This window comes from Ictalurus furcatus, chromosome 14 (assembly GCF_023375685.1).
Source record: "Ictalurus furcatus strain D&B chromosome 14, Billie_1.0, whole genome shotgun sequence".
NCBI lineage: Eukaryota > Metazoa > Chordata > Actinopteri > Siluriformes > Ictaluridae > Ictalurus > Ictalurus furcatus.
Window position 1 is genome coordinate 6989781 of NC_071268.1, and position 26694 is coordinate 7016474.

The 26694-nt window shown below is 39.2% G+C and overlaps 1 protein-coding gene across 5 annotated transcripts in view; it reads left to right on the forward strand.

Annotated features, from left to right (window-relative positions):
- Positions 1 to 22201, forward strand: part of gabrb2a (gamma-aminobutyric acid type A receptor subunit beta2a) — a 77486-nt gene extending 55285 nt beyond the window's left edge. For 2 of the 5 annotated variants that reach the window (XM_053641299.1, XM_053641300.1), the window contains exons 8-10: positions 8937 to 9181; positions 9718 to 9858; positions 12965 to 15326. In XM_053641299.1, the coding sequence (XP_053497274.1) occupies positions 8937 to 9181; positions 9718 to 9858; positions 12965 to 13297 (719 nt within the window). In that variant the 3' untranslated portion in view covers positions 13298 to 15326. Of the gene's footprint in view, positions 1 to 8936; positions 9182 to 9717; positions 9859 to 12964; positions 15327 to 22182 lie in introns of those variants that run through there. The other 3 variants (XR_008387649.1, XR_008387648.1, XM_053641301.1) reach the window with 3 other exon arrangements.
- Positions 22202 to 26694: the final 4493 nt, after the last annotated feature.

A 26694-nucleotide genomic window follows, 5' to 3' on the forward strand; every position in this document is an offset into this window, starting at 1 on the left:
AGTAGACCACCAAAAGTCCAGTACAATATGTCTAATGTGCACTGGATGCACGAAGTAACCTCCGGTAGAAACCCTAGATGCTTCGTGATCAAGCGTTCTGGCTGCAAGCTTTCCCAAACCAAATTACACGACGTCTGGGTTTGTGTGGGTGTAAAAATTACCTGACTTCAATAAAGGAGCTTTGCAGCTTTAGCACATCCATCGCTGATCTGATCTTCTGCCTCTGATTATGCTGACAAAATGATCACTGAATGGTTGTTCTGTGGATTAGAAGTGATTTACAATTTCTCCAGTCTGCACAGAGGGACATATGGCAGATGTGTTAAACCTCTGTGTTTATGCTGTTCATAGTGAAACACGATAGCGGTATTAGAAGTCTAGCTTTTTCTCTATTTCTTTCTCTATTTCCTTGACTATTGCTGTTCTGCTCAGTCTGTGTCCTTTTTCCATCCCCTTTGTCTCTTTCTTTTTTGCGTCTTGTCTTCCATTCTTTGTTGAACTTTCTCTACAAAGTGTATGTAAGGTTTATTCCATAATTGCATGTGTGCTCCGATGAGTTAATTGTGCATACAGATCCTTAACACCTTAACCACAACGGAGGTGGAATGTAACAAAGTACAATACGATTACATTGTTACTGCACTTAAAGTCTCCATGAAGTGCCTTGAAATGTGTAGTGTTGTTTGATTTGTTGACGTAATTTCCACTGAAACATTTTTATTTTTATAATGTTGGGGGTGGGACACTTTAGATTCTAGAGAGCATTTGACTGGACAGAAAATCTGATAAGAAGCTGAAGTGCAGAATGAGGTCATCAAAATCATTGATCCGTATTGTTTGTAGAGAGAGAGTGTAAATTTTGAACGCGTATACAGTATCTCACAAAAGTGAGTACACCCCTCACATTTTTGTAAATATTTGATTATAACTTTTCATGTGACAACACTGAAGAAATGACACTTTGCTACAATGTAAAGTAGTGAGTGTACAGCTTGTGTAACAGTGTAAATTTGCTGTCCCCTCAAAACAACTCAACACACAGCCATTAATGTCTAAACTGCTGGCAACAAAAGTGAGTACACCCCTAAGTGAAAATGTCCAAATTGGGCCCAAAGTGTCAATATCTTGTGTGGCCACCATTATTTTCCAGCACTGCCTTAACCCTCTTTGGCATGGAGTTCACCAGAGCTTCACAGGTCGCCACTGGAGTCCTCTTCCACTCCTCCATGACGACATCACGGAGCTGGTGGATGTTAGAGACCTTGTGCTCCTCCACCTTCCGTTTGAGGATGCCCCACAGATGCTTAATAGGGTTTAGGTCTGGAGACATGCTTGGCCAGTCAATCACCTTCACCCTCAGCTTCTTTAGCAAGGCAGTGGTCGTCTTGGAGGTGTGTTTGGGGTCGTTATCATGCTGGAATACTGCCCTGAGGCCCAGTCTCCGAAGGGAGGGGATCATGCTCTGCTTCAGTATGTCACAGTACATGTTGGCATTCATGGTTCCCTCAATGAACTGTAGCTCCCCAGTGCCGGCAGCACTCATGCAGCCCCAGACCATGACACTCCCACCACCATGCTTGACTGTAGGCAAGACACACTTCTTTATACTCCTGACCTGGTTGCCGCCACACACGCTTGACACCATCTGAACCAAATTAGTTTATCTTGGTCTCATCAGACCACAGGACATGGTTCCACAAATCCATGTCCTTAGTCTGCTTGTCTTCAGCAAACTATTTGCAGGCTTTCTTGTGCATCATCTTTAGAAGAGGCTTCCTTCTGGGACGACAGCCATGCAGACCAATTTGATGCAGTGTGTGGCGTATGGTCTGAGCACTGACAGGCTGACCCCCCACCCCTTCAACCTCTGCAGCAATGCTGGCAGCACTCATACGTCTATTTCACAAAGACAACCTCTGGATATGACGCTGAGCACGTGCAGTCAACTTCTTTGGTCAACCATGGCGAGGCCTGTTCTGAGTGGAACCTGTCCTGTTAAACCACTGTATGGTCTTGGCCACCGTGCTGCAGCTCAGTGTCAGGGTCTTGGCAATCTTCTTATAGCCTAGGCCATCTTTATGTAGAGCAACAGTTCTTTTTTCAGATCCTCGTAGAGTTCTTTGCCATGAGGTGCCATGTTGAACTTCCAGTGGCCAGTATGAAGGAGTGTGAGAGCGATGACACCAAATTTAACACACCTGCTCCCCATTCACACCTGAGACCTTGTAACATTAACAAGTCACATGACACGGCGGAGGGAAAATGGCTAATTGGGCCCAATTTGGACATTTTCACTTAGGGGTGTACTCATTTTTGTTGCCAGAGGTTTAGACATTAATGGCTGTGTGTTGAGTTATTTTGGGGGGACAGATAATTTACACTGTTACACAAGCTGTACACTCACTACTTTACATTGTAGCAAAGTGTCATTTCTTCAGTGTTGTCACATTAAAAGATATAATCAAATATTTACAAAAATGTGAGGGGTGTACTCACTTTTGTGAGATACTGTATATCTTCTAAATGCGAATTTTGTCATAGTTTTGGAGCGCACTAACTTATATATAACCTTAAGGCTGACATATTCATACTAAAAGCTACAAAACTAAACTACCCATGACTTTTGATGTCATGGGGACCTTAAGTCTGGTTTTTAAGTATCTGTACTTTAGTGGCATTTTGACTTTTACTTACTATATTTCAAAAGAAAAATCGATACTCTCTATTCACTACATTTTCAGACACCACTACCTTTCTCTATAATGTGTCATAATGTGGCTTTTTAGTAGGTATGCTTCGATACCATCTTTTTTTCATAGACGTTTTTTGGTACCCGCTTATACCGATACTGACTTGTGTAATCTGCTTGGAATTAATCAGAACATTTAATTTACGTCTGTTTATGTTTCCCCAGTATGCACAATGGCTATGAAACAGGTCCACATACGTGCTAATGCACTTGTTCTTTATAACGTTAGCTAGCTGACATGCATTAGCTAGGTACATGGTTACTGTATGTTGGCTCGAATATGGTTGGAGTGGAGGGCAAGTTTCGTTTCACTTCAGAAAAGCATTTCTGTTCAGCTGTAAGCAAAGTATGTTTCATTGTCTTTATTGTGTCAGAATCCCTCACTGTCAAGGAGAGATGATTATCAAGAACAACATACTGTGTAAGAGCTGTTATTTTCACTTAGCTAGCATTGTCTGTAGACATTTTCTTTCCCGCTATCTAGTATTTGCTGGAGCGTTGTTTGCTGTAGAAATGAGCTGGGTTTCTCAAGTTACTTGTATTGGAGGAAGATACTTTAGTTCTTCCTCTTGATATTTTCACAGCGTGCATTTGGATAATTAATTATGAAGTACCAAATAATTTCATGTTGTTTGTTCATAAACACAATACTGTACACTAAGATTTTTTGCATGTAGTATCATGTGGTATCAGATGTCGGGATCTGAGTGCAGAATCGGATCAATACCCAGCACCAGTACTGGCATTGGTGCATCCCTACTTTTACTTTTTACAATCAGACAGTTTCAAGGAGTCTATCTAAATTCCTAACCAAATTTGAACAGATGTTAAAGTAAGAATGAGACCTAATAGACATCAGTGTAATCAATCTGTCGCTAAGTACACTTTGTATTTATCACTGTAGTTTATATTGTGACATTTCTCTAGTTTGTATCAACAGCAAACATTCAACAGATTAGGAATAAAGCTGTTGTTAGTTCTCCTTAACTAATGTTTTCCGACATTCCTTGTATCGTTTTCTATTTCAACTTGACTAAAGAATTTGAACCTGTACAGTACATCATCTTTTACCTGAGAGCTTTTACATGAATCGAGACTTTCAGTACATTTACCTTCACTGGTTTTGGGCTGTATAAAAACAAGCAGTTGAAGTGACTAAAAGAGGCACTTGGCCGCGTATACTGTATGTCTGAAATACAGGCTGTGTGTATGCAGCCCGAGCTGTGACTGGGAAAGGAAGACGAGATGCACATGGGAGCGTTTCCATGTTTTCCATTAAACAGCCGTGTTGTCACATAGTTGATTTATGGATTCATCTTATGGTGCTATGAGGATGATAAATGGTGACGTTATATAAGTATTAAGTTTGCCTGGAGTGGGGTTATTTAATATCTTGTAATAAGAAGCTCCTCTGTTTTCTAGGCTGCAGTATCGTTAAGGTTTCTCATAACTGTAGAGTGGGATTAAATCCAGTACTACAGAGACGTATGCCTGCAGAGGGATTACACCATTTGGGCTTTGGTATAACTGTGCCATAGATAAAAGATTCCTGCACGAAGACGGCGACATTACCATGGGAAAATAAATAAAAACAAATCTGAAGCGTTAAAGTAGAGAAATATAGTAGTTAAGAAATTACATTGTTTTCTTGTGAATTTCTTTGCATAAGAAAGTGACACTGTTTATACCATGCAGCTCTACACTGGGAGAAATAAGTATTGAACGCATCAACATTTTTTCCAATAAATATATTTCCAATGAGGTTATTCACATGAAATTTTCACCAGACATCAGTATTAACTCAAGAAATCTGCAAATATAAAGAAATACAAACATTAAAGTCCATGAATGAAGTTATGTGTAATAAAGAGGAATGAAACAGGAAAAAACACGCTAAATGAAATTTATTTGAAACTTAGTGGAGAAGCATTTGTTTGTAATGACAGCTTCAAGACACTTCCTGTATGAAGAAATGAATGGGCCGCAGTATTCAGGTGTGATTTTGGTCCATTCTTCTAAACATATTGTCTTTAAATCTTGTTCAATTGGATTCGAGTCAGGTGATTGACTGGACCATTCTAACACCTTTAGTTTTTTTCTCTGAAACCAATTGAGTGTTTCCTTTGCTGTATGCTTTGGATCGTTGTCCTTCTGGAAGGTCCACCCATGTCTCATCTTCATCATCCTGGTGGATGGCAGCAGATTCTTCTCAAGAATCTCCTGGTAAAGGACTCCATTCGTCGTTCTTTCAATTATATTAAGTCTGCCAGTACCATGTGATGAAAAACAGCCCCACGCCATGATGCCTCCACCTCCAAACTTCACTGTTAGTATAGTGTTTTTAGGGTGATGTGCAGTGCCATTTCTTCTCCAAACATGGTGTGCAGTATGACAGCCAAAAAGTCCAATTTTGCTCTCATCTGACCAGACTACACTCTCCCAGTATTTCATAGTCTTGTCCAAATGAGTTGTAGCAAACTTTAAACGAGCTTCGACATGCCTTTTCTTTAGTAATGGAGTCTTGCGGGGTGAGCGTGAGCAGTGGAGTGCATTGCCTATTGTTTTCTCTGTGATGATGCTACCTGCTGCCTCCAAGTGCTTCTGGAGCTCTTTCCGAGTGGTCCTTGGATCTTGGGCTACTATTCTGACTATTCTTCTGACTCCCTGATCAGAAATTTTGGAGGAGCTCCTGTGCGTGGCCGGTTGATGACGGAGTGATGTTGCTTCCACTTGTGGATAATGGCCTCAATGGTGCTTACTAGAGGATTCAGAAGTTATGAAATACGTCTGTATCTGATTCCATCAATATGTTTCACAACAATAAGGTTGTGAAGGTCTTGGGAGAGCTCTTTGCTTTTACCCATCATGAGATGTTTCTTGTGTGACACCTTGGTAACGTAAAGCCTTTTTATAGACCATCAATGTACTAACCCAGCTGATATTAATTTGCACAGATAGGGGGTATAATTACTTACAGATTTCAGCTGGTTCCTTGCCTTACCTTACCTTGGAGAACTGCTTTTTCTTGTGTTCAGTACTTTTTTTCCCTTGTCATTCCACTTTATTACACATAACTTTAATTATGGACTTTAATGTTGTGAATTCTTTATATTTCCGGATTTCTTGAGTTAATACTGATGTCTGGTGAAAATTTCATGTGAAATTGGAAATATATTTACTGAAAAAAAATGTTGACGCATCCAATACTTATTTCCCCCACTGTATATTGTGATGGTTTAAAATAATCTGAAGTAAAGATTGGTTTGTGGAGGTTGTTTATCTTCACTTTGACTTCGGAAGCAGAAAATGAAAATAAAAAAAGAGAAATTAAGCTACAACTTGAATGCATGCAGAATGAATGCACAGTTAAAGTTGGACATCACAAACAAGTGTATCCCAAAATTACACAATCATTGGAACATTGTAACATCAGCAATTAAATATTTTCAAGTCACCTTGTCGTAAATCTCCTTATATTCTCTCACTAACAAGACTTTTTTTTTTTTAAACTGGTTCTCCATTTTTTTCTTGCTAAACCTTAAAACTGTGATTAACTGGAAGGGAAAAAAAGCACTTGACATCAGTTTTCTAAAAAGATTTAATGAAAACATTTTCCAACTTTTTGGAAGCTCTGCTGTGTCCGAAAAATCACCAGCAGCAGTGCTTTTTAAAAGCAGCCATATTTCGACCACCTTGTAGCCGCCTCCCATAGGGTTACATGTGCTGGTGGTTGAGAAAAAATGGCATGTATAAAAGCACCATAAGAGTTCTTTGGTTGTCCTCTTAAAGGTTCTATGTAAAACACGACAACTGAGTGTTTTTCTATCAGAAATGGTTTTCCAAATAATGTAACAGTTTAATTACCTGACAGGTTCTAGATGTTAAGAAGAACATACTGTAGTTACCAATAATTTTGAGTTTGTACCCTACACATACCCAGTTAATACATGTGCTTTTAGAAAAAGAGGTTCTTCAAGGGTTCTTTAAGGGTTTGTTTAATAATTAAGGATTCTTAGTAAGCCTTTCTGATAGGAAAACACTTTGTTGTAGGGTTCTACACAGGACATTTATCCCAGAGGGATAACCCAAAAAACTGAGTGTAGTGTCCATGTCACTGTTCTGTATTGTCATCTGAGCTGGGTTTGGTTTTCTATTCTATTTTATTTCATTCTATTCAGTGGTTTATTATGTAAGGAGTAAAGTAGATTGAGTTGTGCTGTTACAGGAAAATAATCGATGACACAGTGGTATGATGATGTTACCACCTCAAAGTTTTATACCACAACAATTTGCCAATGCCAATATTTCAAATCCATTTACTTAACCGTTAATATTCGTGAAATGTCCGCTAAACAAGTTGGTTCCTGTTATCACTTACATTATAGCAGCTACAAACAGTTGTTCCCTCAGAAGCCTCCCTTTTTTTCCTCTATCGAAGTTTCTAAGACAAAAAAATGATGCTGGTCATGTTACAGAGAAAGTGCAAAGCTCTCTATCCTGAAGACTTGCCTATACATATACAGAAAACTTAAAGGAACACCTTACTTCTGACTGTTACAAAGGACTTCCAAATATGCTAAATAAACATCTCGTCAGAGAAAACTTCATCATATCAACAATTATACACATTTTAAAATCTGTTTATGTGAAGAGTCCATCATATAAGTCCGTGTGTAAGTTACTATAGAGAGAATAATGTATTAGAATAAGCGAGTTCATATAAAGCTCAGTAGTAGCTCAGTGGTTAAGACATTGGACTTCTGACCAGAAGGTCATAAGTTCAGGTCCCAGCACTACCAAGGCGCCACTGCTGAGCAAGGCGCTTGGCTCTCAACTGCTCAGTTGAGTGTAAATGAGATAAATGTAAGTCTCTCTGGATAATGGTGTCTGCCAAATGCTATAAATGTAAATGTAAAGCTTGCAACTGGAACTACTGTCAGTGCTGCTGTTATAGAAAATGAATCAACATTGACGGACCAATCAGAATCGAGTAGTGCATTGTTTACATTGTGGTGTACGGTAGTGCTCGCTATAGTTATAAGATGTGCATTTCACTATCACTGTGTTCCAGTTGGGAGTTGTGGGAGGGAGGTTGTTTTTAGCTGAAAAGCTTGCCAGGGATTGCCAGGAAATAAACAAGTGTTATTGCACAGCAGGCAAGACGTTATAATATTTGATAACACTGAAGGGAGTCCTAAATTTCCTGCATACTAAGGTTCATTTTTAGGTTAACAAGCTTTCCAACAAGACACAAACAAACTGCAGTAATCTGTAATACTGTGATTATAGTGATATGAAAATGTTTATATTGTCATAGTGTTCTATTACACTGATTTTATGAACTGCGGTATTATACTGTGCCTTACTCCTGTCCTTGGTGTGTATTCTGCTGTTATCTTTTGTTTACTACAATATACTACATGATGTCATACTGGCAGACTCCAGGGTCTTGGGTTTGATCCCAGAATTCCTGGGGTAGGCTGTGGATTGAGAAGCCTGATTATGATAAAGTGGTTACTGAAAGTGAGTGAGTGAATACCATACTGGTGTCTGTACATTACAACCCTTAAATACTATTTTAAAGCTGGAATTTATCTTGTTTACATGTTTCTTGGCATGCAATCATCCAAATTTTAAACATATCTTTAAATAGGGTGGATTTCTTGATTTGAGGTTATTTTGTTTCAGTTTTTCTGGCTCAGGAATTAGCGCCACCCCAGATGGAGCAGAGCTGCTCAGTTAATTCGGGAGTAGAGAGGGATGATGAGCAAGGCTTGTCGATACGTTGATTGAGATTCTCCTCAACACGCAGCAGTGACCTCTAAACATTACAACCTGCTCCTTTAATATGAGCACATGCCTTGTGCTGTACACTTAATCTTAGTGAAGTGCCATACTGCCATCCTTGATTTACACAGTTTTCTTCTTGCCCTAAATGTATTTAATCAGCCAAGACATGTTTAGTTTAGTGTCTTTATTTTTTCCACTGGAGTGACGAGGCTAATGAAGCTAACAGTTAAACAAAGCCTATAGCCCCAAGTTTATCGTTGATGAAACTAAAATAAAGACACCAAATTTGTCTTGGCTGTTCGACTACATTTGTAGTAAGGGAAACTGTGCATCCTTCATTGCTTTACAATAGGACAACACAACATATCGATGTTTCTCTGTACTGTTACACTTGCAGGTATCACCACGGTGCTGACCATGACCACCATTAACACCCACCTGAGAGAGACTCTTCCCAAGATCCCCTACGTGAAAGCTATAGACATGTACCTGATGGGCTGCTTCGTCTTTGTGTTCCTGGCCCTGCTCGAGTATGCCTTCGTCAACTACATCTTCTTCGGTCAGGGACCCCAGAGGCAGAAGAAGGCAGCTGAGAAAGCTGCCACCGCCAACAACGAGAAACTACGACCCGATCCGAACAAGGTAGCGTGTGTCCGGATGCCTTCAGAGAAAAAAGGGGATTGTTAGGGTTTAGTTGTCTGCATCTGTTCCTCTGCAGTGGCTGGTTTGTTATTTTGAGGGTTATGTGTTGTGACTTCAAGCCGGGCCTCTTTCAGGATCAATGGGCTTTAGGTTTTGTTACAACTCTGGAAATTCATCTTTTTTTCCCCCCCAGCAGCATAGGCTTACTGATCCACCCCATCTATTGGATACTCACCCACCAAGGGATGCGTTTGTGGTTTTTTTTCTCTCTCTGGTAGAGCAGAGCTCAGATTTTGGTAGCAATAAGTGGTGACCTTGCCGTTTCACAGGGTAAAAGTCATCTCTCAGCTGAGAGCTGGCAGGGCGTCAATCTGCTCGCTTCATAATCTTATTGAGCTAAATGAGCTAGATGTGCGAAAGTCCTTCTCTCTTTGTCCCTCTCTCCTCTTTCTTTCTCTCTCTTTCTCTCTCTCTATCTCTGAGTGTCACAAGCTTCCATTTCCCGAAGTAACAGTGCTGATTTTGTGTACTTTCAGTGGATGGTGGGAAATGTAGTTCAGAGAGACGATGCTCTGTATGCCAGAATGAAACAGAGGGAAATTGACGTGTATGACTCGATGTGGGATCCAATCTTTGCCGACGATGCTGCATTAGGACTAGGCGAGCAGAGACTTAAGGTACTGCCCTCTCGACTCAAAAGTAAAAAAAAAAAAAAAAAAAAAAAAAAATGGATCTGCATCGATATATATACGCAATTAGAATGAAAAATGACACCAATATTCCAACCACCTGAGTTGTTTTTTTGTAATTCATCGATTTTAGTTGGCTTAGAATAGTGATGATCATCATTTCCACCACTTCCACTCCCCTTTTTTTCCATTTGATTTGCTGTTTGCACTTGAAGCTCTTTCCCAGTACGCATGAGTTTTACCATTCGCCCACTACAACCTTTTTTTCTTGTTTTGAAAGAATGCTTAAGTGTTGGGTTTCTCTTTGGAAAAGCATTAAGTAGTTCAATAATTAGATTTCGGGACTGTTATGATCTCCAGGTGCAGGGAAAATGATCTTGGTGGAGAAAATGGAGTGTGCCCATGAAAACTATGGAGTGATATTTGCACCATTAGGATTTGGATTTTAGTCATGCTATATGAAGTTTCATTTCAAATTAATTGATTGCTTTGGCTCATGATTTGAAACAGTTTTAACATTCTCAAAACTCTATAGGTGCAATTGTCAAAATTTATGGGACAGCACAACAGTCACCTGCAAATGGTTAATATATATAAAGATAGATAGATAGATAGATAGATAGATAGATAGATAGATAGATAGATAGATAGATAGATAATGCAGATTTTGGTGATTTCAAATTCAGTGTGTAAAATTTCAATCAGAATTCAATAGACTGAATTGGAAAGGAGTTGTGGTACCAAAATATAAATTAGATTTATTTTTTTGTAAGGTTGATTATTTTTAAATTGAAATTAAATTTAAATTCTGTTTTAAAGCCTTGTGTACAAATGAAATTTATGGAATACAAAATCAATTTATAATTAGATTCAAAACATGATGTACATTTTTAAAACCGAACAAACAAACAGATTTGCAAAACTCTAATCTAAATATTACAAATATCATCCTTCACTTAGGTTATTGTCCAAATAATGTAACCTAAATACACTTTGCTCTTTGTATAGGGAATACGGAGCAGGACACATGGTTTTTATATCTCAGTACTGCGTTTCTAAGCCACTTTTGATGATAGTTTGACATTTTTAACTCTAGCTTGTCTGTTTTTTTGTTGGTTTGGTTGGTTGTTTTTTTGTTTTGTTTTTTTGACTGACCTGTATTGATGTTTGGTTTTTTGACCTTTTTCCAGTTTTTGTTTTATTCTGGATTCCCGACCTCAAAAACTCTGTGTTTGAATCCTATAGCAATTATGCAAATTGTGCGTTTGTTAAAAGCATTAGTCATCGGTGGCAGTTTTAGCTGTTCAAAGCCATTTAAATCAGCATGACAAAGACACCATGACAAAACAAGTAAAAAGAAAAAGGATGATGCATTTTTTGGTTAGTCACTTTGGTGGTTAAATCAATAGTCATTGTCCAACAAAGACTAAAAGCTTCATGACAAGACTAACACCCACGCTAGGATAGGAGAGGAGCAGTGCGGTTGCTTTGCTTCTCGGTAGCGGAGTGATTCAGAAGAATAGCAGGAGCATCTAGAGGAGCTCAATCTCATCTTCTCCTCGTTTTTTTCCAGCCTCTTTCTCTCTTCATTTCAGCAGCCTTTTCCCTCACTGCTCTTCTGGACCTTTGTCTTCATGAGTTCTCCTTTTCCTTTGCATTTGTTTGCCTGATTATTTCGATTTGCAGACAGAATTTTAACCACAGTGTGGTTGAAATTCGGAAATGGCTATACATATTTGACATTTTGCTATTGAATAAACAAGTAGTAATTGTATGTTTTGTATTGTCATAAATCTAAGTCAATTAGGAGTTTAATCTAAGAACTTTTATCAGGAAGTTACAGATAATAAAGGCAAAATGCAGAAACTACAGTTTGGGTCAAATTTGAGGCAAAAGTTTTGGACATTTAATTTGGCCTTGGACAGATTTAAAGATGGACATTAAAATATGGTCTAAATGTGTGTGTTTTTTTTTTAAACTATGGAATGATATTTATGCCAATAGGATTTGAATGTCAATATCCAATTCAGAATTGGTATGTTTTATTTAGAAACGTATAGCATTGAATTCTTATATTTGTATTTCATAATTAAATTTTTTAAGTCTTCAGATGAATTCATTCTTGAAATTTAAATTCTAAAATATCCAAAACATTTATGTAATGTACAAAATTAGATTTGATCTTTAATCAGCGTTTCAACTGAACAAATTCAAATTCAGAATTATACAATGCTACAGCCGAGCATTTAAAGAGAAGCACAGATTCTATTATTGCCATTTCAGCCAACTAGCATCAAGTAATGATCGATTCCCCGCCCCCACCCTCTACATCGGCTTATTTTACAATTGAATTTGATTGAATTGATTTCATTCGACTTAATATTTAATAGTCCCTCCAGGATTTTTTTGCGATCGCAAAAATGAATGCAAAATCAAAGAAACTGCGCAATATTTGGAGGAGCTTGCGATTTTTCAAAATTACCGCAGATTTTCTGCAGATTTGGGCCGGGACGTGTCATGTGACGTCATCACAACGTGCATTCAGTAAAAGCTCTCTTCGATTCACGTGTGTCGAACATGAGTACAGCTAAAGGGTCTCATTTACCAACAAACATCATTGTGAAAGACTATTTTGCAAAACTATTTCCAGCAATTGCAATTTCACAAATTAAAGATGCCAATTCAAGTAGTTTTCAGCAAATTTTGAAAAAAGCCACAGCAACATCAAGCTTTTTTGGCTGCAACAATCACAAAAAAAAAAAAAAAAACCTCAGCAAAATCCTGTACGAACTGATTTTATATACAATGTCAAAATAAAGCATCGAAATTTAGATTAAAATCCTAATGGAATAAATATCATTCCATATAAAACTTCTTTTTTTTGTTTCATTGGTAACATAGTTACTGCAGTTTGCCTGTGTAGAGCAGAATAATACAAGAGCTTTGCTTCCATGCTAATCATGACATTTCCATAACACATAGTATAGCTTCATGTAGTTTTTAGATTGTTTTTTTTTTAAGCTCTTAAAAATGAACAAGGTCACAATAACGTTCCATAAGACAGGTATAATCAGGAAGTTATACTTTTCTACAGATGAATCCGGATGATATCCGGCTGACCACAGTAGAGATGAAGAATGAGATGGGTCCGGGCGATCTGTCCCGTGGTCTGGGCGACCCACGAGGTGCCATGCTGTCGTATGACAGCTCCACTCTGCAATATCGACGGGCAGCGCTGGCACGCCACAACTATGGCACCGGTGCACTGGAGAAGAAGAAGAGTCGTCTACGCCGACGTGCTTCTCAGCTCAAGGTCAACATCCCTGACCTGTCTGATGTCAACTCCATCGACAAGTGGTCCAGGATGATTTTCCCAACCGTCTTCTCATTCTTTAATGTGGTCTACTGGCTCTACTACGTCCATTAAGAAGGGTCCGGGAGTGGATTAAGTACAAAAACATTCAAAAGATAAAATATATAAAACACTGAGTCCCTTTTGTTTCTTGAAAAATAGATTTTATGGAGGTAAAGGAGTCAGGATTGGCTCTTTTTTTGTTCTGAGAACACCATAATGACTGACAAAGACAAATACACTATCAACCAGACTGAAAGTTGCAGAGTTTTAATAGATCACATATATTGTCATTCGTAACTTACTCTGTGGACAAATATTTATGCTTGTGTTTGCATATATTTTAAAGATTTTTATTTATTTATTTATTTATTTATTTATTTATTTATTTATTTATTTTGCTGATTATATCTATTTACTTTGTAGCCAATGCTATGTGTATCCAGGAAAGTTTTAGAGCAGATTTTTTTTTTTTTCAAGGGCTCATCCTTCAAAGCCCATTTTTTTCCTATAGTTAAACTGTTAGACATCTTTTTAAAGCATGCTTGAGTTTGTTTTTATTTTGTCTACATCTCTTGCTGTGAGATGAAGCACAATGCATTTTCCTTTTGAATAGTTAAAGCTCCTTCTGTTCTTTAAAAAATAAAAACATGTTTGATTTGGTGCAAAGCAGAGCACTGAGTCTCTAAAAGGAAAACAGGGTAAACACACACCAGGTAACTTCATCATAATGTTGGCATTGCTATCAGGGCAGATGTGGATGGGGCAATAGGGGGCGCTCTTTCCTATCGACCCAACAGACTTTCTTCGCCCCTCCTATGGTGGGGATTCTGAACTTGTGAAGGCGATCGAGTTATGTGGATTGTTTTGAACCACCGTGGCTGGACATAATGAAGATTATCATCATCCTCGTAATTCAACAAACTTTCGTCTGGCTTTGTTCCAGACCCAAGTCATCGAAAACATCACACGCTCCTTATCTCTACTCACATGCAAGTGGGACAATACGGCTGACTGACATCTCTCCGACGTGTTATAATGAACAAGGTGAGTTCCATAAAAGATATAATTATAATCCATTAACATTACCAATAGATTTAAGTTAAAAAAAAAAGAGAACTTATAGATGATATGAAATCATGTTAAAAAGCGTTTTATAATTCATAGTTATAATATTAGGTGTTAATGTTACAAATCATTATTTAAGCAGGTATATTTTGATGTATTAGCTTTCTTATTATAAAAGATCTCTATCGGGACGCAGAGAAAAATAATCTAAAGCAAGAAAATAGACTGAATCTTTCTCAAGGCCTGCACATGTGAAAAGGATGATACGGACAGAACGTGAGAGAGCGCATGAACGAAATACTGTTTTGAAGTCGACTTTTCAGAACAGGGAAGTATCTGCAAAGATCAATCAAGGCATCTGTAAGGTGATTTTGTATCAAATCCTGTACATTATAATGATATTTCATAATGATCTGTAAATATATATTGTGTAATGACTGTCAAGAATAACAATATGTATCTAAATTAAATTATTAAAGCTGAATTGAGCTTTTTTTGGGGGACTGTTGTGGAGGAAAGCAGGATGTAATGGCTAGAGTGGGGAAAAAAAGCCCCAGAAAGAACAGTAAAATAAATAAAATTTGCTGAAATGAAAGTATGGGTGTTGAGTCGACATGTAAGGCAGTTAAAAGTGGAACTCTATGGTCAAAAATATAATTATGTTAAAAAGTCAAAAATCTCCATATATAGATCTACTCACATATTAAATATAGCAACAAATAACTTTATTCTATGGTGAGCAAGTGAGAAACTTGGCAAAAAGAAAGAGAAAAATAGTGGGAAAAGAAAGCTGAGATGTTAATGAAAAAACAGGGCTTTAAATAGCATTTTCACACTAAATTACTGTGACTGTTAAAAGCAACTAGATTTGTATTTACAATGAAATTACTCCTGCCTCAGTGGTACAGTGTACAAGCTAATTATCCTCTTAGCTAGCGCTACCTCAGGATTTTCCATCTATGGCTAACACATTTTGAGAAAAGAATATCTATCTTATATAAAGTATGATGCTAGGTCTCTTCGAATGATGCTAGCTAGATATCATAAGTGTGCTATGAGCAGGAATGAGTTAGCCTATGTATCTCACTAGATAATAGTTGTGAAATGAACTTAGATAACATTAGTCATTTAGTAGGTAGCAAGCAGCCAAATGTACAGTTAACTTGCCTAAACTGTAGATTTAATGGCAGGTAAAGGTATTATCCTTTTTTCCCCCCAGAGGTAAAAGACACATTTCTTTCTGTAAGAGTGATCCTTAGCTGAAGTTAGAGCCCTGATAGCGGACTGTCAACAGTATTAGTGTTTGGACCAGGGTTGCCAAGTCTGTGTGACCAAACTAGCTTAATCAGCTAATAACCAGTGAAAACTAGCTAGCTAAAATTCCAAACTCTGAATCTGACCCTGTATTATCACGACTGCTAAAAAAACAGTACTTTCATTAATCTTCAAAAATGGGTCTTGTATTAGTACATACACACTTAGCAGCCACTTTAATAGGAACACCTGTACACCTGCTCATTCATGCAGTTATCCAATCATGTGGCAGCATCGCAATGCATACAATCATGCAGATACAGGTCAAGAGCGGCATTTAATATTCACATCAAATGTCATAATGGGGAACATGTGATTTCAGTTACTTTGACTAGACAGTTAAGGCAAAGTTTTTTTATTCTTCAACTGTCCAGTTTCGGTGACCTTGTGTCCACTGTAGTCTCAGATTCCTGTTCTTGGCTGACAGGAGTGGAACCCGATGTGGTCTTTTGCTGTTGTAGCCCACCCACCTCCATATTTTGATGTGTTGTGCATTCTGAAATGCTTTTCTGCTCACCATGGTTGTAAAGAGTGCTTGTTTGAGTTATTACAGACTTCCTGTCAGCTTTGAACCAGTCTAGCCGTTCTCCTCTAACCTCTCTTATCAGCAAGACATGTCCACTAACAGCACTGCAGCTTACTGGATGTGTTTCCCCCCACACACCATTCTGTGTTAACTGTAGAGACTGTTGCATATGAAAACTTGTGAAGATCAGTAGTTTCTGAAATACTCAAACCAGCTCATCTTGCACCAAATGGTGCCACAGTTAAAGTAACTGAGATCACATTTTTTCCCCCCAATTCTGATGTTTGATGTGAACATTAACTGAAATTCTTGACGTGTACCTGCACGATTTTATGCATTGCACTTCTACTACATGATTGGCTGACTGGATAATTGCATGAGTGTACAGGTACTATTCCTATTACAGGGAACCATGCACATACATTCACACCTTGGGGCAATTTAAAGTCACCAACTGACCGGTAGAAACCCACATGAAAACACAGAAACCACACGAAAGTCTACACAGAGAGTAAGCCAAGCTCCTGATTGAACCAGGGATGATGGAGCTGTGATGCGGTAATGCTACCCGCTGTACCACTGTGCCACCTACACTAGTTTAAGCAGATTCAAAGTAAAATGTATACTCAGATCATTTTAATTATAACCGCAGCTCATATACATACAGTATATAGACTATAACTTTAAGAATGAAAAAAACCCTCCAACATACCTTTGTATTTATGTCATAAAACAGATCATGAATGTGTGCAAAAGTCCAATCGCCAACTGGTAGCAACCAGGTGAAAGGAAAACCATGCAGACCTGGTAACCCTCAGGCAAAATATACAAAATAACTGATTCCAGGTGGTGTGATTTTGTAGTGCTGACACTAATAGGCAGTCCTTGAATGAAGATGCACGGCTGTGAAACTGACTGAATTTTTGGCTAATTAACTTTAAGATTTGTAAAAACCTACTTCCCTACATGAAATGTAAGGAGCAAAAAGTACAGGTTACATACTTGAAATTATTTGTTAATTCCTTAACAATAAATCTTCTTGAAAATAAAAAAAAATTAAATACTACGATAATGAATAAATAAACCATGTGAAATTATAGTGTACTTAATTATAGTACTGAAGTACAGTTACTTCAGTAGTTTTCACCTCTGTGTATCAGCATTGTGATAGAAAGAAAATGGGAACTTGGTCTGTAGGTGTTTCATTTTTATCTGTAAGAATATTGACTTGGTTATTGGATATGAGGTCCAATTGAGGTGTTTATTAAAATTGTTGAAAAGCAATATTGAAGATATAAACTGAAGAGGTCATAATGGGGTCATTTTCAGTTGATGACTGCTATTACACTAGCTGTTTTTGATGAGTGTCTGCTAAATTTTAAAATATATATATATAAATGCACTGCCTACAGTTCATTATCTCACATACACATAATATCTGCCATATTGTGTTCCAAGTACAATATACTAAATATGGCACTTTTTTCTGACACTTTATTAACCTTTTGGAGATTGTTGAAGCAATATCTTGTGCTGCATATTTGTTGTCCATCTCTGGTTTGAAAAAGGAATTATGATATTATGTAACAGAGGTGAGTATGAGTCAGAGAGAGTGCATATTCTGCTGCCAATGAAGGATTTAAAAAAAATAATAAAAAATCTTGGTTATGGTTGGCTGAGTTTTGGAGAATACTGATAAAACCTGGAGAATATATAATGAATGAAAAAGGCAACACATCCGCTGCTGTTGGGAGAAAGACGCGAGTTCTCCAGTCAGCCACGGGGGACATAAAGGCAGAAAGGCATGAATGTTTCTCCACACTGAAAGAATGGCCCTGTAGGCCAGAAGGGTCAAAACATGAAAGGCATGTGGAAAAAAAGATACATTTCTTTCCCAAAAAACACACTCTCACACTGTTTCCCCCTTTGCTGCAGTATATATTTCCTTGTGCCATGAGCTACCCAGCAAAACTTATTCCTGAAATTGTACAACAAAGCTGTTTTGCAATTTCTGCACATGAAATCAGCAGTGGCATCTCATTGAGGTGAAGTCCAACGAGTCTCTGATGATGGCTCAGAAAGCCCATAGGTGTAAAAATGTTAATTGGATTTTTTTATTATTATTATTATTAAAGGACTTTTGGGAGCAAAAAAAAAACCAAAAAAAACACACACACACACACACACACACACACACAAAAAAAAAACATTTCAGTAATGTGCAGTGAAAATTGCAATCGACTTTTTTTTTTTCTTCAATCTCTCCTGTGCTCTACAGAACCAAATTCACCATGAACTAATTCGGTTCTACAGCTGAAAGAGCTTGAAGGTTCAAAAATCACAATATCAAGTGCAGTTGAAAAGAAAATATATCTCTGTCAGAAAAAAAGAGGAAGATGGGCATCCCTGTGAGCTCGGTCTGATGGACGCGGAGTGAAGCAGAGGATTAAGAGCTTGAATCCTGTCTTCTAGAAGAAAAACTCATATCCGAAGCTGAGATATTGAGTCTGTTTCACAGGGAATCAGAGAAGACTCTATCGAGTAGTGTTATAGTATTCAGGACCGGTTTTGAGATCTCAAATCAGTGGTCTTGGTCTTGTCATAAACTCAAGTCTTGTCTCGGCCTACGAAGACAGAGACATGTTATGTTATGTTCCCATTACAGTACAAAATGTAAATGTCTATCGCTGCATGTGGAGTTATACAGCACCTATACATTTCAAGTGACAATGTTTCAAATGATTTCATCCTCTTATGCTCGAAATAATATAGCACAAGTCTGTACTTGTAATTCACAGTTGTTTTTGGTCTCAGAAAGCTGAATGATCCAAAGCAAATTCTAGTATTTAATGCATTTTATTTACCTGCGGTATGCTTAAATCAAAGGAAATGAGCTTGGCTGTACTGTTTCCTGTTGCATTTCTTAAAAAAAAACAAAACAAAACAAAACAAAAAAAACTATTGCATAACTAGCAAACTTTGTGTCATTTCACTTATCTCATGCAAACTTCATAACCTACCCACCCCATGTGTGCTTTATATAGCAGTGATGTAAAACAGGATTAGACTGCAGCACTTGCTAGAAGTAGGCTCTGCTTAACATGTCCTATGTATGTCCCGTGTACTTATTTGTTCAAAATGATCATACCAAAGTAGATGGGTTATTTTATTTAAACAGGGTCTTGGTCTGGCCATGTGTGGTGTTGGTCACATCTTGGTCTTGCCCACCTGTCATACTCAGTCTTGACTCGGACTCCATTGGTTATGCTCTCAGTCTCACCTAAGCTGGTCTTAAGCCCAACAGCACTATCAAGTGTGAAAAATCGTACAGTCTTAAACATGCTTTGCCAAAATTGATCTCTAAATTACAAAGTTATACGAGCATTTTAGCTAAAATATTGTCATACGCAAAGTAGTATGGCAATATAACTGTATGACTGAAAGTAATACGACAATACGAGGTCCTTATACATCTCATCAAGTTTTTATTTTACTGTATTGGAAAGGAAATCATATTTGTAAATAAAACAAAAGTGTATACTCTCTCTCATTAGCACACACGAGTCACACACAAAATCGAATCCTTGCTCTTGAGCATGTTTTTCTGTTTTTGAATTGGGAATAATATTACAGCTATGATTATGTAAGAAATAAACATGCCTGGGCAACATTGTTATAGGAAAACAATCAATGACAGGGTTGGTGTGATCCATTTATAGTTACATTTAATGTTGTGGAAAACATCTGCAAAACAAATTAGTTCCTCTTATCATGTATGAGATTGCAGCTATGAACAGTCATTCCCTCACCAGCCTCTCTTATTTCTCCCTCCTGAAGCTAATAAGCCAAAAATCCCATAGTTTGAGAAACCACAAAGCTGTGGAGCATTGGCCGTGCAAGTCCCTGCGAATCAGCTGTTACTATAGAAATGATAACCTATTAGAACGAGCTCATTAATATAAACCTGTCATTTTCAATTACAACAGGCACTACTGTCAAAACTGCTGTGATAAAAAAATAAAAATAAAAATAGAATCTATGAATCTATCCCAGGAACACTGAGCATGATGTCAGAATACATCCTGGATGCAACACCAGTCCATCACATGATTCCTACACATCTGTGCAACAAAAAAGCTCCAACAAGCACCTGAACGGTTCTTCAGTTTGTTTCTCTGGGGGAACTGTTAAAATTTTTTTTTGAAGAACCCTACAACAGGGTTTCCATTTCAAAAGAAAGTTTCAAGTAGAACCCCTTTTAGCAGGTTAAAAACATTAACCAAACAGCCACAAGGAACCCATGCAGATCAAGAGACTCAGCAATATACTTCAAAGCATTTCCCTTATCCCTGTCTGGGATAATTTTTACATACACACTCAAATGTATGAGGAAGAGCAAGTCATCCACCATCACACTGCACATCAGAGATGTTTGAAGTAGATCGTTGTTTCTGTTTCGCATCCTTCATTAGCGCCAGTACGTAAGAGATGCATGAAGAAGGGAAAATCTGCTTTCTGCTCACTAATGTCACCACAGAAATGAAAGGCTCACTGGATTTTGTATTATGTGGTTGTAAAGCTAAGGATCAGTCTGGTTTATATAAGGATATGCTCAGTGTTTTTGGTGATACTTAGCACCAAACCCCCCCAAACATGCAACGTAACATAAGTGCCAGAAATGTTGAGATGCCTCTTTGTCCCGATTGGCTGGATGTTGTTGGACCTCATCATTTTTTTTTATACTACGTTCACACTAGCAAGTGACGAGTCACTCATGTCGTTTTATATTTTGTCTCTTGTGTACCAACTGATATGGTGGATTATTGTAATCGTGAGCTTTTTAAATTCCAATGAGAAATGGTAGTAACTTCCAAAGCTAAGTTATTAAAACAAATTAAATAATGCACTAATCAGTGTGATAATTGGGTACGTGTTGTGGACTAACTTTGATGGCAGATTCGCAAAGCAAAAAAAGCTACTTAAACACACCAGAGGCACTGAGAATGTCAGCTATTTCCTTCCAAGAGGATGTATATGAGAGGATGTATGGTGGAAACTGTGGTTGTCAGTTTTTCATTCATTTTTATGCGAACATTAAATATGAACGAGTTGCAGGCAGGAACTACAGTTGTGAGTGAGGAAGTAAAAGAGACGTTGGACAACATACACCATAGAGTTTTACCAGGAATCATCTAAGCCATTCGTTTGGATCTATCACTTTACAGCTGTGAAAATCCAAAGTTGCATGTCGCTGAAATGATGGTTCTGTGTCTCACATGTACATAGAAGATTAACAGTCACCTATTGTTTGCCAGAGTGAACACAGTATATAATTCAGAGCTCATTATATAATTCAGTATATAATTCAGAGCTCATTATACAAAAGTTAGCTCCGGTCCACTAATTTGATTGGTCGAGCAGCATTCCAAGTCTACTTATATTTACTATAACCGCACTGGGATGTTTCACTGAATGTATCACTCCGCTTGTCTACATTCGCCATGTAAAAGTCCAACTCCTAGTTCGAAACGTTTACCACACTAGTGTTAGTAACATCATCAGCGGGTATAGCAAAGATATTTTTCAGGAATATAACTTTTGACTTAAAATGTGAAAGCTCATTAGATGACGTTGAAAAGCAAGAAGGGAAGTCAATTTCACTGGAAACACCTTTAACAGGAATGTACATATCAATGTGAGGTAGCTAGCCAGTTGCTATAAAGTGGGATCTATTCATTGGGATCGATTTCTATTTCTACTTTTGGTTATGTTGTGTCCAAAATGTTAATTACTTGATATACATTTCTTGTTGATATAAAAGCAATATCACACTCTCAACGATATTCAGTATAACGGCACGGCTATGATTATCCAGGGCTCTCTCCTTGCAGGCGCATGCCTATGGCCAAATCACAGACATGCCGATATTCAGTATGACCTCAGTCTTGCTCATGCGATATTGATTAAATTTGTACTAACCATGACTTGTGGAAACTGAGTGACAGCTACTGCTTATGCATATGTTTGTGTGTGTGTGTGTGTGTGTGTGGAGGGTTGGAGTGAGTGCTGCTTTAACATCTGCTCCATCCTCCTGTTGTGAGGAGAAGTCCAGCCATCTTGTGATGATTTGGCTGTGCACGCTACTGCTGTGACTCTGCTGTCAGCTCGGCGCTCTAAACACATGGTGCACTGCAGGCACAGGTGAGCAAGTCCTGCTCCTGAAAAGGGCTTCAGTCAGGTGTGTGTGTGTGTGTGTGTGTGTGTGTGTTTCTATGTATGCACCATAAGGTTAGAATGGTATGAAAAGAATTTCAATATCACAGTTTTCTGTACATTACATAATCTGCTTACACCTAAAGGTGCTGTTTGAATGTTTCTAAATGTATAAAATCATATAAATGCAGATACCTCATAAAGATTTGGATTTTCATTAGTTGTCAGTGTTACCATGCAAATGATCTTGCTCATTTATTTATTTTCCCAGTCGATAAATTAGCTCCACCCTAGGCGAACCACAGTTGGTTAGCTCCACCCTTTTTCCATCCATGAGGCATGCATAGCCTTCTCTCACTTCTTAAATTGTGCCTCCTTGTTTTCTTTCCTTGATCCCTTTTCCTCACTGGAAACTGGAGCATAGACAGTCAGAGAGCCAGTCAGACTACAACCTTCAAGATTCTAAAGGTCGTGGCCAAAAAAGTGTACAAAAGATATCAGAAACTCTCTATGCCATGGCCAGAGTGCCTAAGGTCAACACAGACAACACAACTCCTACTGAAGTCCACAGCCATCTACAGTGGTTCTACTAAGGTATGATTGGTTGCCATGTGCCTCAAATACTTTTTATCTAATATGAGGTTCCTATAAGACTGAGATAAGTTAATATTGTTTAATTCCTCAGAAGCAGGTAGCCGATAATAGCTGCCTAAAAAGCAGATAAGCAGTATATTTGGGTTTTCGAATCCCATCTCTGACCCTGTGTGCATTGAGTTTGCATGTTCTCCGAGTCCAAAGACATGCATTGTAGGTTGATTGGCATTTGCAAATTGTCCGTACTGTGTGAATGTTTGTGCGGGAATGTTTTCCAGGGTGTCCCCCACCTTGTGCCCCGAGTTCGCTGGGATTGGCTCTAGACTCCCCCACGACTCTGATTCCTCTGAGTGCATTTTAAGAATTAGTACTTCTTTAAAGATTTTCATAATGGTGGACTTTGATTTCACAGGTGTATGTAGGTAGGATTGACAGATCAAGGATGCATCCATTAGAGTTTTGGGAAGCATCCTAGGTGTTTTAACAGAGGGGTTGGGTTGGCAGGAGTAAAGAAAAACACATAAGAGGGCTTTAAACCTACAAAGTGCCCCTTTTAAAATTGTTTACCTGAAAAAACACTGTATGGAAAATTCCACACAAACACCACTGATCTGTGCCTTTTCATTTCCTCCATATATCCTTATATTTCCCCACTCCATGTCCCAGTTTGGTAAATCATTTCACTCATTATGTAGACTCAACAGAAAGGAACGGGTTTACCAGTTATTACTTTTTCTGACCTCCAAGTCTACTTACTTACATTAGTTTACTGGCACATTGCACACTGGATGTAAATCTGCTGTAATGTATGCATTACGGAGATTGAACGCGTTCCAACCTGGCGCTGTTTTCACTCACTCCCCAGGAGAGCTCTGATTTCAGGTCAGCTGCATTAACACCCACTGTAATGAAGTCTCTGGGGAGAGTTATGAATTAAACGTGCAGCAGCACCGAACAGTAGTCTGGGGATCGTAATTAATTTGGGTCTGACTAAAACAAAGGCATGATGTGTCTAATTATTTATGTTTATTATGAAATCCATAGGAAGCTCTGTTATAAATACTGAACTGATATAGATTGATTTTAAGGCAGAAACTACTTCATCACAGATGGCACAACTCCTTCTGAAGTCCACATCCGCCTTCAGCAGCTCTACTAAGATATGATTGAATGCCATTTTCTTCAGATACTGTTAACTAATTATAGATTTCAACAAGACAGAGATAAGCTAATATTGTCTTTTGCCTCAGAGGCAGGTAGCCAATAATAGCTGTCTAAAAAGAAGATGAGCAGTATTAAATGCATTCAGGTAGATTTAAAAGATAAGTTAACATTGTTATCTGCCTTGTCGGCATATGTAATTGGTTAAAAGCTAACTTGTTTTACAAGAACCTGATACTGGAAGATCATCTCAATATGAACTCTGCAGCAGGCCACAGCATTTTGTCTTTCATCCTCAAGAATCTGCTCAAATCTCAAATCAGTGCTCCCTAAATTCCATCAACATGTGTACTTTGCAACGAAAGAGATGAACACATTGGATCTTGTTTACACAAACATCCCCGGGGCATACAGGGCAGAGCCTAGGCCCCACCTGAGCTACTCAGACCACATCTCTGTTATGCTAAACCCAGTATACAGAACTCTCACCCAGATGCTCCAAACTGGTTTTGAAGCAGGTGAAAACCTGGCCAGTAGGAACCATCTCTGCTCTTCAGGACTGTTTTGCGGACACTGACTGGAACATGTTCAGGGAGGCTCTGGGTTACTGATCGGAAGGTTGGGAGTTCAAGCCTCAGCTCTGCTAAGCTGCCACTGTTGGGCCCTTGAGCAAGGCCCTTAACCTTCACTGCTCCAGGGGCGCTGTATCATGGCTGACCCTGCTCTCTGACCCCAACTTCCTGGAATGTTGGGGTATGCGAAGAAAAAAGAATTTCACTGTGCTGTAATGTATAAGTGACTAATAAAGACTCATTAATCAGAGACCAGCTAGATCAGTAAGTGCATTGATGAGGTCTTCGTCTCCAAGACAATCACTACATGCTCCAACCGGAAGCCGTGGATGACTGCGGAAGTGCGTGTACTGCTGAGGACCCAAGACTCTGACTTCAGGGCAGGTGACAAGGCGGCCCTAAGAACAGTGAGAGCCAAACTGTCACGGCCCATCAGAGAGGCAAAGCGTGCACACGCCCAGAAAATCCACAGTCACTTCATGGATGCAACACATGTGGCAGGGCATTCAGGCAATAAGCAACTACAGGACAACGTCACCCACCTGTGACAGTGATGCCTCACTTCCAGATGCGCTGAACAACTTCTACGCTTGGTCTGAGGTGCAGAATGACGTAGCGTGGAGGAAGGCCACCCCTTCTCCCAACGACCAGGTGCTGTGTCTAACCACAGCTGATGTGAGAAAAACTCTACACAGAGTCAACCCACAGAAGGCTGCTGGACCAGACAACATTCCTGGCAGAGTGCTCAGAGGATATGCAGATCAGCTAGCAGATGTTTTCACTGACATCTTCAACATCTCCCTGAGCAGCACCTTCGTTCCAACGTGCTTCAAGGCTACCTCCATTGTCCTAATGCCGAAGAAGTCTTGGGGACAATGTCCTGCCTCAATGACTACCGTCCCATTGCACTCGCATCCATCATCATGAAGTGCTTCAACAGGCTCATCATAAGGCGCATCAAGACCTTGCTGCCCCACTAACTGGACCCGCTACAGTTCGTGTATCGCCCCAACTGCTCAACAGATGATGCTATTGCCACCACCCTACATCTGGCCCTAACCCACCTGGACAAAACGGACATCTACGTTCGAATGCTGTTCATAGACTTCAGTTCAGCATTCAACACAATCATTCCTCATCACCTGACTGGAAAGCTGAACCTACTGGGCCTGCACACCTCCATCTGCAACTGGATCCTGGACTTCCTGACTGGGAGACCTCAGTCAGTCCGGATTGGGAACAGCATCTCCAGCACCACCACACTGAGCATGGGGGCCCCTCAGGGCTGTGTTCACAGTCCACTGCTGTTCACTCTGCTGACTCACAACACACAACTGCAGCAACACACAACTCCAATCACATCATCAAGTTTGCCGATGGCGTGACCATGGTTGGTCTCATCAACAAGACGAGTCAGCATACAGAGAGGAGGTGCAGCAGCTATCAGACTCGTGCAGAGCCAACAACTTGTCAAGAAATGTGGACAAAACGAAAGAGATGGTTGTTGACATCAGGAGAGCACAGAGCAACCACTCTCAGCTGATCATCGACGGCTCCTCCGTGGAGATCGTCAAGAGCACCAAGTTCCTTGGTGTTCACCTGATGGAGCACCTCACCTGGTCCCTCAACACCAGTTCCATAACCAAGAAAGCCCAGCAGCATCTCTACTTTCTGCGAAGGCTGAAAAAAGCCCAGTTCCCACCACCCATCCTCACAACATTCTACAGAGGAAGTATTGAGAGCGTCCTGAGCAGCTGTATCACTGCGTGGTTTAGAAATGGCACCTTATCGGTTCGCAAGACCCTGCAGTGGATAGTGAGGACAGCTGAGAAGGTCATTGGGGTCTCTTTTCCCTCTATCATATACATTTACACCACACGCTGAATCCGCAAAGCCACCAGCATTGTGGATGACCTCACACACCCCTCACACTCACTCTTCACCCCCCTGCCATCTGGAAAAGGGTACCGAAGCGTTCTGGTCCTCACGGCCAGACTGTGTAACAGCTTCTTCCCCCAAGCCAT